The sequence below is a fragment of the Pseudorasbora parva genome, chromosome 4 (assembly GCF_024679245.1).
Source record: "Pseudorasbora parva isolate DD20220531a chromosome 4, ASM2467924v1, whole genome shotgun sequence".
Taxonomy (NCBI): Eukaryota; Metazoa; Chordata; class Actinopteri; order Cypriniformes; family Gobionidae; genus Pseudorasbora; species Pseudorasbora parva.
Genome location: NC_090175.1, coordinates 13,226,960 through 13,242,607, shown reverse-complemented (window position 1 = coordinate 13,242,607; position 15,648 = coordinate 13,226,960). Strand labels below are relative to the sequence as shown.

General features: G+C 38.6%; 1 protein-coding gene across 1 annotated transcript; it reads left to right on the top strand.

Moving 5' to 3' along the window:
• Positions 1-405: 405 nt before the first annotated feature.
• On the top strand, positions 406-12,597 carry hadh (hydroxyacyl-CoA dehydrogenase). Its single transcript, XM_067440973.1, has 8 exons — positions 406-562; positions 7,176-7,304; positions 7,440-7,597; positions 9,303-9,429; positions 9,552-9,641; positions 11,852-11,924; positions 12,023-12,139; positions 12,214-12,597. Exons 1-8 carry the CDS (start codon positions 446-448, stop codon positions 12,330-12,332), a joined length of 930 nt encoding a protein of 309 aa, XP_067297074.1. The 5' UTR covers positions 406-445; the 3' UTR covers positions 12,333-12,597.
• The last annotated feature ends 3,051 nt before the right edge of the window (positions 12,598-15,648 follow it).

The window sequence follows — 15,648 nt, the reverse complement described above, 5'->3', positions numbered from 1 at the left end:
TATGGCTACTATCATAACTAAAATGTCATGTCCTATATAAACAGTATTTTTACACTTTATATAATTTGACAAAAAAAAAAAAATGATTGGAAATAATGCACAATAAAATATTCAGCTGAAAAGCAATATTTGCCTTGATTTTTTTCATTGCTTCCTTGGTAAACAACTACACTATTTTTTATTTTATTTTTGGATAAAAATGTATTAGGAGAACATTTTTGATGTTTATAAACTATTAATAATAATAAAAATAAAAAACAACAAGAACAATAAACACATTGTCAATGAGTTGTTCGTTAGTTCGTTATAACCATAGGGTTATTATAACATTTACCTATATTTTACGGTCTGTGGTTATAAGCATATGAAACCACGTGATCAGTTCAACCTTGGTTCAGTTCTCGAGCACGCGCGTCTGTCTGTCATTCGCGAGCTGGCAGCGGCCATGGCGTTCATCACACGCCAGTACATCAGGACCCTCTCCTCTTCTGCTGCAGTTCATGCTGCAATCAAACATGTCACCGTTATCGGAGGCGGATTAATGGGTGCTGGCATTGCACAGGTAACGACAGATACATATGCACTCATTGGTCAAGATCGTTTTACCATCCAGGCTAAAAGCTAAGCGCTATCAATCACACTGTTAATAAAGAAGAGTATGCTTTATTAGCTTCAAGAAGATTGTAGTTGCATTGCTTGCGGGGATCAGAATGTGTCAATAAATCGTGACCAATTTGTTGCAAACTTCTCCCACCATGTTGCGACCATATCTATGGTTGCGCCTGTCTTAACTTTCACAGTGACCTTTCACCCACTTTTCGGCATTTGTTTAGGTTAATGCTTAATTGCGTTCCTATCGATTTTGTTTGCACAGCACATTGAAAATTATATTATTTACTCACCCTCAAGTCGTTCTAACCTGTATGACTTTATTTCTTCTGCTGAACATGATATTTTGAAGAATGTCAATGATAACCAAATAATTTAGCTAACCAATGCCCTCTATTGTGGGGGCAAAAAAAAAAGTCAAGTTTGCGTCCAGAATCGTATTCTCTCTTGAGTAGGTACTATTTTGAATTAGTTATTATTTCACAACTGCTAAAAAAAAGTGAGTTTGTGTAGTATGAATGTAATCTGGGCGTACTACATTCGCCATTTTGTCATTATCATGTGACCAGCTGAGTCGCTTCACTGCCATTCACAAATCCTCTCCCGTGGCCTCAATCATATGAACACTTCAGAATCTCACCAGAAGTAGGTCATCCGGCAGTAGCAGTATTAACATTAAGTGACATGGCATCTGACGCACAGGAGCCAATGGCACATGTCGCGACACACGCAGTGGCACTTCCGGTTCTCATTGGCATATGTCAGTGGATAGTGACCATAGACAGTAAAAGAAATGGACCGAGCGTTCCCATTGACGTCAACGGCGAAAGAATGAAGTCAACCTAGGGGCACTCACTTCCTGATGGCTGAGCGAACTGCGCAGGCTCAGACTGAGCTTGACGACGTAGATGTGACGTGAGCCTCCTATCTGACAGCTGTGAGTCTTCTAGTAGATGTGGAAAGCGAAAGCTGAATCACGTTGTTTAAATATTTTCTCCCGTTGTTTTTGGCTCACTATGGGCTTCTCCCCATTCTTCCCCCTTGACTTTATCAGACTAGTCTCCAGGACATGTCTCCACGTCCCCCCGACTGTCTCATAGACAGTAAAAGATTGCCTGCGAGCGTCTCCTCAGGTCTATACGGTAATTTCTCAACTGTGCGACAGGGTCGCGTTGGTTATGACGCAATCGTTAGCCTATTTTTACAAAAACAGCTTCTGTGGGGCGATAGTGTAAGATAGAAGGTAATGGAGCCTTTTATACATTGTCATGTTTCTTTAGAAATAAACAATGGACAAATGGAGTCTTTAAACGTCTCAGATGTAAAGTTATTCACTGTCAAAGTGACTCAAAAATGAATGGGAGTCAATGGGATGCTAACAGCAGGTGATGGCTTGGTTAGCAATGGCAGCCCCTAGGGGTGGAACGCTTTCCGAGCGCTAGATTACCCCCTTGATAGTGACATGTGTCGCGGCACACGCAGTGGCACTTCCGGTTCTCATTGGCATATGTCAGTGGATAGTGACGTGTCACTGACACTGTCACGAAACGCTGACACTGGCAGTGACACTGAGTCGCGGAACATGTCGCTGTATGTGACACTCACTGGCAGATGAGCTGAACAACTATACTCACGTAATTGTGGCACAAAAGCCAAAATAAATATCCTATTTTCGTGACTTTTTTCCTCTCTTAAATAAATGTTAATCTAACTTGTTAAATTTGGTAATATGTGTTAGTTTGTGACAAGCAGTATCTGAGTGGCATGCGCCACTGAATGATTTATGCAATGCCAATATTGGTGCCAATGTTGTTGATCACGCAAACTGCACGTCCTAGAAAACACGTACAAACCATCATAAGTCACTACAAATATCGCATTAACAGTCGCATCCGTTACTGTAGTAAAGCTTTAATTTTGCATCATGCTGCACGCTCTCCTCTAGGTGTCAGTATAGCCAGCGCAAAGATACACCATAACTTAAGGCAGTTGAGAAACATCAACGGGTGGTGTATTTGACATTTTGTTTGCAAGTTTGACGGTAGCAAAAACAGTATCTGATAGTATCAGAGTCTGATATGTTAAGACAAATTTGTAAATACTTTATCAAATTTATTTTTTGCATACTTAGGCCTACTCAGTCATGGCTTTAATATTTCACAACTAATTATATTGGCATTGCATAAATCATTCAGTTGCACATGCCACTCAGATACTGCTTGTCACAAACTAACACATATTACTAAATTTAACAAGTTAGATTAACATTTATTTAAGAGGGGAAAAAAGTCACGAAAATAGGATATTTTCAGGACATACAGCGACATGTTCCGCGACTCAGTGTCACTGCCAGTGTCAGCGTTTCGTGACAGTGTCAGTGACATGTCACTATCCACTGACATATGCCAATGAGAACCGGAAGTGCCACTGCGTGTGTCGCGACATGTGCCATTGGCTCCTGTGCGTCAGATGCCATGTAACTTAATGTTAACACCGTCTCTCTCATTCGGGTACTTTTTGCCTACTCTTTTGAGTATTGTGAATTCGGACATACTACTTTTGCCACAAACAGTTTTTTGCCACAAACTATATACAGTGATGCCAGTAACACATTACTTAGTAACGCGTTACTCTAATCTGACTACTTTTTTCCAGTAACGAGTAATCTAACGCGTTACTATTTCCAAACCAGTAATCAGATTAAAGTTACTTATCCAAGTCACTGTGAGTTACTATTTTAGTCATTTTCCTTAAAAAATAGTAAAAACCGACAGCTTATCAAAATTCTCAGCCCGAGGGCTGGAGCCCGTGTTATTTTTATTTTTATTTTTTTATTTTTTAACATTGTTGCAGCCATTAAAATAGTTCAGTTTTGTTTTTAATGTCAAAGTAGTTATTTTTCGTTTCGTTTCTTTATTAACCTAATTTAGAAAAATGTTCAGAGCAATTTTTTGTTTGTTAAATTAAAGTTTATATAGGCAAGACAATTCAAGAGTTGGATTGAGAGACTAGGCTATTAAACATGCGGTTAACTCACTGGGTCGTCACATAAATTTAAATTTAACAAAATTAATTTAACAAACAAAAAATTACTACTTTGACATTAAAAACAAAGTAGGCTAGTTATTATACCACCACAAAGGCATTTTTGACGAGCTGAGGCAGGCTGATAGATTAGCCTACTGCTCGCAACGGCGCTCAAAAAAAACGAAATGGGCTACACAATCTTAGGAAGAAAAAAAAGTACATGCAGGTTGTCTTATAGCCTACCTTAGACTTCAGCAAAATTAATATAAATCCGATCTTCAATTCCCGCGGTATATGCTCATTTAACGGAGTTCACATCAAAGCAAAAGATTCTAGCATTTTATTCAGCAGCCCATTTCAAATTCAAAGATCGCAATATGAGAGAGAGCGACCTAAGCACTGGTAAGGTCATTTAGTCTCATTCATTTATATTGAAGATGATTGTGTTTTGTGTGACTTATTTTAAAGTTTCATTTACGGCCATATGCGTTGGCTTGCTTTACTCATTTGCAGCGATGTTGCAGTAGCACCATCATATCTATCTGACTACAACATAACACGCTCTCACACATTTATTTTTTAATTTTTTGCCAGGAGTAAAATTTACACATGTGGTTTAAACAACCAGATACATTGACATTTGTCCGGTTTAGTTTGAAATGCTTTCATGCACCTTCTGAATTGGTTTGTTTGAGTGATCGGAATTAAATACGTCTCGAAAGACTCTCGGAAGGCATTTAGGCCTACTCCTGGTCATTTCGCAATCAGATAGACCTGGTCAGAGAAAACGAATGAAGGAACCAGTTGTAAAAAGGCCATAACTCTAGCAGCTGCACTGAAGAAACGGACTCTTTAACCCTGCGCGAGCCATATCTTGACAGTGGCGTAAGCTATCATGGTCTCATGTTGTTTCCAACAGCACAGCACATCTCATTGTTCCTTTTAATTATTAAAATAAATATAAAACGAAGGAGAAGCCTAAAAAAAGGGGCGTAAAAAAGTCGGGGCCGTCAGGCTCGGGCATAAATTCAATAAAGTGTGTTGCCAAAAACGGTTGTCATTTCTATTTTGAGGCGGCAGGGGTGTTGTCAACTGCTGAATGTAACTAATAAAGTAACTTGTAATCTAACTTAGTTACTTCTAAAATCAAGTAATCTGTAAAGTAACTAAGTTACTTTTTAAATGAGTAATCCTTTATACAATTTCAATTATTGACCTCACGGTACGATATTTATTGCGATATTGTGGAAAAGCTCACGGTATTGTTAAATAGCTCACAATAGTGTTTGTGATGATAATAGTGAAAAAATACTGACATTTATTCTGCTTTTGCCAGTCAATAGGCAATTTATTGTTGTATTCATGGATCCATGACAACATAAAACGCTGATCACAGTGCTTTTAACCCTTAAATGCATACCTCAGGTAGCATCATTCACTACCCTGCTCCTCGTTCATTTTTTAAAGTTAGACATCAACATTCTTAGTATTCCTCAATCAATCCATTTTAAACAATATAACAAGAAAACAATAATAGAATTATAATTGAATGCCTGTTTTTTCACTAGTATTTGTCAAAATTGTACAGGGGGCGCTAACGACCCGAGGTGTGTAGGATTGTATATATATATATATATTTTTTTTGCACACTAATAAATTAAAGGGGGGGGGGGGGGGGGGGGGGGGGCTGAAATGCTGTTTCATGCATACTGAGCTTTTTACACTGTTAAAGACTTGGATTCCCATCCTAAACATAGACAAAGTTTCAAAAACTACTGTTGGACATTTGATGGAGTATTTCTGTGTCAAAAATACTCCTTCCGGTTTCGGAGCGTTTTTTTCGAGTATGGGTCAGCTTGAAGTTAATAGAGCGGAAGGTCCTTGTATGGGCCGTACGGGCTCTTCTCCCAGTAGGGTGCGCGTGCGCGTGACTAGAGCGAGAGAGGAAATGCACGGCCATAAACACTCCGAGCCACGCTCCACTTTATTCCTATGAGTGACATCAAGCGACTTCAACGCTTCAGCACAGCATTCCGGGAAGGCAGCACTGCATTTGAACCGATTTGAACGCTGAAATGACGGGAAGCTTCTCAACATCGCTTCAGTCGCGTTGCAAAGTGGATTTTCACGCCACTGCTGTCACAGGACTTCACCAAATCATACCAAAGAAGTGTGTTTTTGACGGAGCGGTCCCAGCGATAAAGGTTCGGTCCTGCTTTGGAAGCAGCCGGTGAGTAAAACTGCTTTAAATGTCTGTGCTGTTGGCTCGTCGCGTGAGTAAACATCAGTAAACGACACGATCGCGTGCTTCGTCATTCAAATGCGCTAACGGTTACTCCATTGTTGTTCTGTATAACGTTACACTAGTCTGACGTGCAAAACCGTTTTGCTTGCTACTGCTAAGGTTTAGTCGCATACAATAGTCCATAAACCGAATCATGTCCTCATAAACTGCGAGTAAACAAGCGCAAATGTTGACAGGCCACTAAATACAGTCCATTCCACAGAGACGGACGTCCTGCTGTTGCTGTTTCATCTGTTCAGTTTATTTCAGCCTCAGATTTAATCCTGGATCATATCTATTAGCTGAGATAGCGATGGGTTTCTCCACGCTTGAGGACGTCACCTCTTTGTTCGCGATCGTCATTCTTTAGCTTCGCCCACACGATACGCCTCCAGGCGCTCGTTTTTTTCCGGAAAGACTCGGTACAGCCCATATTTCTTTTATAAATATAATAAAACTAAAGACTTTTCGGAGATATGAAGGATGCAATACTACTCTATAGGTACTCAAGATTGACATGAGATTGACTGAAACTTTGTTTTTCACCCCCCCCCCCCCCCCTTTAATATATAATAAGGAAATAGGGCGCAATTCACCTTTATTCCACAAGGTGGCACTGTCTGATAATCAATGATGAAGTAATGTTTCACTCTGTTACCTCTGACAGAAAACGAAACAATAATTATAATCTGCAAAACTTGAAATGGCTCAGTGATTTACAGCAGAGAGCAAGTACTAAACACAATCAAATATTAGTGTCACTGTCTCTTGATGATGGATGTAGTCAAGAAGCTTTCAGTGATTAAAATATTGATTTTGAAGACGTTGAAAATGAGTTATGAATATGCTCGAGATCGCGAATATGAGGCAGATGCTGAATATACTGGTAAACAAACTCTGACGAGGACAGATAATGATGTTATTAAACATCTGCTCAAACTGAATCCTTCCAAGCTCCAAAAGGTAACGAAATAGGTTTTATTTTATTCTTCTGTAAGTGTAACTAACATCAGGAGTTTTATATATTATCATGACAGGTAGAAGTCTATCCATGTTAAATATAGATCCGGGTCGCTAACGATCATGGTCTATGTAGTTAACAATGATTTGTTCTGCGGGACCGTGTTTATTCCTCTTGCTTTTTGACGGACACCTGTCCTTTTAATACTGTAACCCAACCACGACGATATCGAGACAGTGTGATATCGTCAATATCGTTACATCCCTGGTGAACTGTCCCTTTAATGTTTTTCAGGTTGCTGCATCCACAGGACATTCAGTGGTGTTGGTGGACACATCTGAGGACATACTGAAGAAGTCTGCAAAGGGTATTGAGGCTAGTCTGAAGAGAGTGGCGAAGAAGAAGTTTGCAGAAAAACCTGAGGTTAGTTTGACAGCACCGACATAGTTAAATCCCAAAGCTGTTGATTTCACATGGGTTTTAATGGCTGTTGGTGTTTTTAAATCATGAAGATAACTGAGGTAACTGTGATCGATAACTGTGGCTCATATTTTCTAGGATGGAGAAGCATTCGTTCAGAAAGTCCTGAAGAATGTCTCTACAAGCGCAGATGCGGTGTCAGTAGTTCAGGGTACTGATCTTGTGGTGGAGGCTATTGTGGAAAACCTCAAAGTCAAACAAGATCTGTTCGGCGCTCTGGACAAAGTGGCCCCAGAGTAAGAAAAAAATAAATGTTCAATTTCTCAGTTCTAATATTAATAGGAAACAATACAGGATATGACAGGGCTACAGGTCCAACGGGGTTTTCCTCTTAACCACTAGATGGCACAAAAACGTTTCTGCACAGGGACATTTGGCTGATCATTGACGTCAGTCCCAGGCAGCAACACACAATTGTTTCTGTGCTTAGTTGATCAATTTCTTTAACGTTATGAATTTATGCAGCTAATGAATATATTTTTGAGACAAAAGTCTTGGTTTTTGTCCAAGGTAATTAAATCAACAGTTTTGCAATATCTGAAGAAAATGGAAAGTATGGTATTGGGGTAAAAGAAAATGATAAAAAAGAATAACCATTTGGCTTCTCCATTTGTTGTCATGACATTGTTTCAAATGGTCAATTTAAATTCACCATATATATATATACATATTATATATATATAATATAATATCTTCAAATTGAAAAATATAATAATCATAGCATATAATAAAATGCCATATTGTTCCTACCTTAATGTTTTCAATTATTATGGGATGTCCTTTGAGCACTATAAGAAGCTTTTGAGAATATGTTTGGTATGGTAGTTTTAAACCAATTGTAATGATAGTGTATGGAAGTTTGTTTCTGCCACAGAATAAAAAATAAAAAAAGTATTTCTCAAAATGTTTTATTCTGTGGTGGAGAAAAACTTCTCTGTTTATCAGAATAAACAGATGCAAGAGTATGGTAAAAAACATGCTACTGAAGTGATTGTTTTGAACAATTGCAAAGTATAAAGAGTCCAGTATATACAGCGATTTTGTTCCCCTTGACAAAAAACAATAGGATTTTCCCATAGGCTTCTGGATTATTACTAAAACAAGCCCTGTGACCAACAAAAGTGTATGATACTTGCATGTTTTGTCCATCAAGACAATTATCACAGATGAACACAACTTTAGATTTTCACGCAGTCGCCAGTAAAAAGCTAAAGCTAGGCTGTAAACGAACTAAACTATGGTCACTGGACTTCAGCGTCACCATCGCTAAGCTTCCCACAACTCTGTTTTTATCTAAAAACATTTTCCTAGAAACTTAGAGATATACTAGTTTATAAGAGCACTATGATAAGGATAATAAGGCTGTGAAAGCGGACTGAGTTTAATCTTACTTCCCATTTAGCCATTTGTTAGCATCCGCCTTTTTCAAGACGCACAACAGCTTTAAAAAAAAAATCCAAAAGTGGGGTAGTACTGATGTATTATGTCGTAGAATAAAACTTTCTAGTGTCTTGAGCTTGTGTTCACCACAGACCTTATTTCAGTCATTTAACAAAACCCCATTCAAAAAACCCATTGACTTTGGGACGATGGAACCGTAAGTGCTAACACACTTCTGAGTTTTGGCCTAAAAGGTAATGTCATACCTGCACCACTATTATGCCAGAAGAACGAGTACAGCTATTTAGGAAATGTTAAAAGTCACCTATCCTGTTCATCATTATACAAAATAATTTGATGCAGAAGGCAGAGATCGGCCAATTAGAAGAGCTGAGAAAATATGTTCAGTGTTTAATGTTGGTGTAAATTGCAGTATCCTCATTTACATACTTTTACTATGCACTAAGTGTAAGGGTCTGTCTTGTTGTGTACGGTTTAGCATGAATGGTGACGAGAGCTTGGTTCAGCGTTATATCAGTCAGATGTTTGTGCTCTCCTCAGACACACCATCTTTGCAAGCAACACGTCGTCCCTGCCAATCGCAGACATCGGCAGCTCCACGGCCAGACTAGATCGCTTTGGCGGTCTGCATTTTTTCAACCCCGTCCCAATGATGAAGTTGGTGGAGGTTTGGATTAAAATTACACAACTGTTTTGCACAACCACCCGCATTAATGTATTTTTTTTGGATTGCATTGATTGAAATATATTAAACTCATTATATTGACCTGACTAACTGTCTTCTCTCAGGTGATTAAAGCTCCAGCAACAAGTCAACAGACTTTTGACGCTCTCCTTGCGTTCAGCAAAGCTTTGGGGAAGCATCCTGTCTCATGCAAAGTAAGTGTTCTGTAATCTTACACAGTCGTGTGAAAAAATTAATACACCCCTTTTAATCGTATGTTTTTGGGACATAATAAAAGAAAATTTTAAATTAGGTAAATACAACCTCAGATGAACAACATTTATTTAAAGCTACACTGTGTGATATTTTCCCCCATATAGTGGTGAAAAGGTATATGACCATCCAGTGATATAGTTTCTGTTCCTCTCAATTTCGATTTCGTTTCAACTTTAGTCATGGCTTCCAGTTCGACCTCTTCGGTGATTGTTGCTTCAAGTGATGAGGTTACTTTTGAAAACTATTATAATTTGCAGTTATTTAATTTGCCAAATGATCTATGATCAAATTAATCTATGTAAAATTAATAATAGTTTTATGTTTTCGTTAATTTTTACCATTTCATTGCTAACATCAGCTATCAGGTTCCCAGACGAATGCAAGCTAATCTTAGTAAAGTAACTTTTATCAGTGCTATCGTTATTCTGTATATTGTACGACATCACTAGCGTAAGGCAAACAAATTATAATGCGATTAAAATATTAATCTCATGTTATCCGTCATAGAACACAGATTTATAAGGTAAACAATACTTTTTCATCATTTACTCGAGGAAAACTATCCTAGACGTCGTTCTAGTGTTATGCACAGCACACCATGATAGATTTAGCCAAGCAACAATAAAACTTCCAATATACACACATAGGCTGAATTAATATTACCTGTCGAGAAGAGAGCAGGCAACGTCAGCGTCCTTTTTAAAATCGTTGCTCCTCATGAGCTCTTTCCATCTTGGAAAGGCCACTCCAATATTTACTTTTGTCTTGTTGATTTGCCCGTTGCGTTGCCGTCTTAATTCTCTTTTCCGCTTCCTTGGCGACTCTGATACATATTCCGCAATGTTACTAGGTCCCCGACCCGAGTCGAATTCGGTAATCAATTCCGGGACGTGGTTGCTTTCACACAGAAGGCGACCCGGCAATGCTCCGGGAATATTGCGGGTCCGACGTGCAGTGTGAAAGGGGCTTAAGAGTGATCCTCCATCATCATATAGCAGCCTCAAGCAATCCTCCTCTTCACATTCGACACGGTGCCATCGAGTGTAAAAATGCGAAAAGCGAAGCTTGAATTTACGGGTATGTCCCTCTTTGGCTAATGTACTTTCAATATGGAGGAGCAACATGGCGACCGCCATCCGAACCCCTAACACGTATGTATTTTCAATGGTATATTATAAAATTACGAGAATACTTTATTACTTGAAAGAAGTAAATATACATTAATGAGCACATATATTTTTGAAAAAACTAAGTGATTTTAGCTAAGAATAAACAAAAAGTTACACAGTGTAGCTTTAAAAAAAAAAAAGTTAAAATGGACAAGTCATGTGTGACAAACTAAGTAGAGCCTTGGATTCTCTGTTTTGACCTACTTTTTGTTAAATAAACCATAACATGGTTGTAATATGTCACGTTGTTGTTCATCTGAGGTTGTATTTACCTACTTTTTTTTAAGACCTGTCAAGGATATGTTTGTAAAAGCAGCTCAAAAGGGTGTACTTTCTTTTGCACATTACTGTTATATACACTCACAGGTGACTTTAGACACCTTGCTAGTACCGGTTTGGACCCTCTTTTGCCTTTAGAACAGACTTTTTTCTTCATTACACATTCAACAAGGTGCTGGAAACGTTCTTCAGAAATGTTGGTCCATATTTGTCGTCTTCACATCACATCATAACGCTGCTCTTGAATTGAAATCTGGTAACTGAGGCCGTTTGAGTTTAGAGAACTCTTTGTGACATGGCGTGTTATCCTGCTGGAATTAGCCATCAGAAGATGAGTACACTTTGTTCACAAAAGAAATGAGATGGTCAGCAACAATACTCAGGTCGGCTGTGGCATTTACACAATGCTCAGTTGGTACCAAGAGCTCCAAAGTCTGCTAAGAAAACATCCCCCACACACCATTACACCACCAACAGCCTGAACCACTAACACAAGGCAGGATGGATCCATGCTTTCATGTTGTTTAACACCAAATTCTGACCTGACCATCTGAATGTCGAGACTCATCAGGCCAGGCAATTTTCCAGTCTTCTATTGGCAAATTTTGGCAAACTTGTGTGAATTGTAGCATCAGTTTTCTGTTGTGGTTTGATGAAGATTTGAAAAAGTACCTCAACTTACACTTGCGGTCTCCTCTCAGGACACTCCAGGTTTTATAGTCAATCGTCTGCTGGTTCCTTACATGATGGAGGCCATTCGACTTCATGAGAGAGGTACGTGTGTAAAGCAGTCAAGGGTGATAAACGGATCCCAGACCATATTTTGGTGCGGATTCTGTTGTTTTATAATGCTGTATTATAATTTTTTTCAGGCCACGGTTCCAAGGAAGACATTGATGTGGCGATGAAGCTTGGGGCTGGTTATCCTATGGGTCCGTTTGAGCTTCTGGACTATGTTGGATTAGACACGTCAAAGTTTATTATTGACGGTGAGCATTTTCAATTGACTATACCAAGTTTTACCAATAGTATTGTGTTGATTTCTAAATCTGGGTTTGTGTAGGTTGGCATGCGATGGACCCCGATAACCCCCTGTTTGAACCCAGTCCTCTGCTCAACAAACTGGTGTCAGAGGGCAAGTTGGGCAAGAAAACTGGTGAGGGATTCTACAAACACAAGTGAAGATTACCTGCCTTTTACCTTATAAACAGACATGTCCTGTCAACGAAATGCACTGGATCGGAGCCGCTGGTCCTCAGAAGACTGCTTACGAATTTCATCAATGTTAATGTAAAGCCAGGAAAAAACGCACCAGTTTTCCCAGGAAAGTCCTGTGTGAAATTCTGAACCACAGCCATGTCGTCCACTACACTAGTGCCTTGCTAGGATTTTTAAAAGACTTGTGTTTATGAACTTTGAATGTCACATTAAAAGGTTTGAAAATGTCTTTCAATGTGTTTTGTAATTACTGCATTCCTTGTCATACACACCTCAGTTGAGATTAGCAGGAAGACCAGTCTTTATAGGCTTAGTGAGAGTGATTTTTTTTTCTTGTATTATTATCATTGGAGTTAAGATGTTGCAAAGTAAACTTCTTCGTAATACAAAATTCAGCCGCTAGAGGGTGATGTTTCATCATTAATTCAGACTGCACTCACTCGCAACAATAAACCTTAAAGGGATAGTTCACCCAAAAATGAAAATTCTGTCATCATTTACTCTCCCTCAAGTTGTTCCAAACCTGCATGAATTTCTTTCTTCTGCTGAACACAAAGGAAGATATTTGGAAGAATGTTTGTATATACAGGTCCTTCTCAAAAAAATTAGCATATTGTGATAAAGTTCATTATTTTCCATAATGTAATGATAAAAAATTAAACTTTCATATATTTTAGATTCATTGCACTCCAACTGAAATATTTCAGGTCTTTTATTGTTTTAATACTGATGATTTTGGCATACAGCTCATGAAAACCCCAAATTCCTATCTCAAAAAATTAGCATATCATGAAAAGGTTCTCTAAACAAGCGATTAACCTAATCATCTGAATCAACTAATTAACTCTAAACACCTGCAAAAGATTCCTGAGGCTTTTAAAAACTTCCAGCCTGGTTCATTACTCAAAACCCCAATCATGGGTAAGACTGCCGACCTGACTGCTGTCCAGAAGGCCATCATTGACACCCTCAAGCGAGAGGGTAAGACACAGAAAGAAATTTCTGAATGAATAGGGTGTTCCCAGAGTGCTGTATCAAGGCACCTCTGTGGGAAGTCTGTGGGAAGGAAAAAGTGTGGCATAAAATGCTGCACAAGGAGAAGAGGTGACTGGACCCTGAGGAAGATTGAGGAGAAGGACCGATTCCAGACCTTGGGGGACCTGCGGAAGCAGAGTACTGAGTCTAGAGTAGAAACATCCAGAGCCACCGTGCACAGGCGTGTGCAGGAAATGGGCTACAGGTGCCGCATTCCCCAGGTCAAGCCACTTTGGGCTACAGAGAAGCAGCACTGGACTGTTGCTCAGTGGTCCAAAGTACTTTTTTCGGATGAAAGCAAATTTTGCATGTCATTCGGAAATCAAGGTGCCAGAGTCTGGAGGAAGACTGGGGAGAAGGAAATGCCAAAATGCCTGAAGTCCAGTGTCAAGTACCCACAGTCAGTGATGGTCTGGGGTGCCATGTCAGCTGCTGGTGTTGGTCCACTGTGTTTTATCAAGGGCAGGGTCAATACAGCTAGCTATCAGGAGATTTTGGAGCACTTCATGCTTCCATCTGCTTCCAAAAGCTTTATGGAGATGAAGATTTGTTTTTTCAGCACGACCTGGCACCTGCTCACAGTGCCAAAACCACTGGTAAATGGTTTACTGACCATGGTATTACTGTGCTCAACTGGCCTGCCAACTCTCCTGACCTGAACCCCATAGAGAATCTGTGGGATATTGTGAAGAGAAAGTTAAGAGACGCAAGATACATAAAGACGTGAACTAAGTTTCCTCAAGTGCTTTAGTATGTGGACTTTGCCTTCTGAAGAATTCATTAATATATTTTAAGTTCTATGTAGTAATACAAACGCCACGTGCATTTATTAGACACGTCATTCCAGTGGTTGCAAACTTCCTTGAACTAAAAACAATATCAAAATTATTCAGAAATTTCAAATGGAACTATGAACTATGGACATATTCAAAACGTTTATTCTTTTTATTGTTATTTAAAACTACTCTAATTTTACATTCCCAAATAACTAATGTTATGAAAACCTCTTCATACAACAACTAAACACTTAAGCAGGTCTTAAAATGTTTATTATTATTATTATTATTATTATTATTATTATCATCATCATCATCTTGCAAGGTTGAATAGTGGCTGAAGCAAATAAATTATTTCCTAGCTTTTCAACTCACTTTCCTGGGCCGCCGTCTGAACTCTTCATGAGAACAGTGGAGAGTTTCCTACTACAGGATTTTCCATTTTAAAAAGCCATTTTTGTCTCATTTCTCTGGCTTCCATGTTGTGGCGATGGTTCTGAGGCCGCTGGTCACTTGTGTTTGAGGTTCTGGCAGACAGCCATATTTACACTGAATAGGAGACCAAGCTGCAGGTCAGGAAAAAAGCGGCTTGAGTGAGTAAATGACTTCACAGCACTTATAAAGTGCACATCTGTATTTATGTTCAGAACTACGAGGACATATCAAAGCCCACAGTCGCTGATCAGTCAAAACCTATTTTTTATGGTCCTGAGTCAAAACACTTCAAACTTACGCTACGTTTGTTTTTGGGATTGACAACCGTGTTTACTTACAGGTGTGAGTGTCAAAATGTACAGTTCACACAGCAACTTACAGTAGCGTCTCGAATACTGAACGACCCCGTGAACTTACAACGAGAATCAAGCAACCATAGCAACAGCAACTGAAAAGTCCTTTTTACTTTTGATACGACATTATTAGGCCTACTGTATTTGCATTCTTTTAATGGATTTTTTCATTTAACTTAACTTTTTAACTTCTACATATTGTATTTTTACGTACAGGGCTGTCAAAAATAACGCGGTAACATCTGCGAATAATAGGCATTTCAGGTCAAATGTTTAAAATAGCATATGACACTGTCTTTGTTGTTTTTGTATTAATTTGTCGATTCGTTGCGGAATTATACACATTTTAATGTTAGGTGCAATTATTTACAGGAAAATATAACTTTTTAAATCGATTTCTAGATCATTTTTTTAAAAATGAAAGCACTTTTTTATATTAGCTATGTTAATATATTTATTAAGCTATTCATATTTTCACAAAACTAATCTGCTATCAAACAATAATTAGACTCAAGATTACAAATACTACACACAAACATTAACAATATATTATACACATTTTTATTGTAGGCCTACACGTGAATTAAGGTCAACTTTTTAAACCGAAGTTTAACTAAACCCTTGCTTTAAAATGCCTATGTAATAATTTTGTATACAATTTTAATACATGTAAATGCCAGT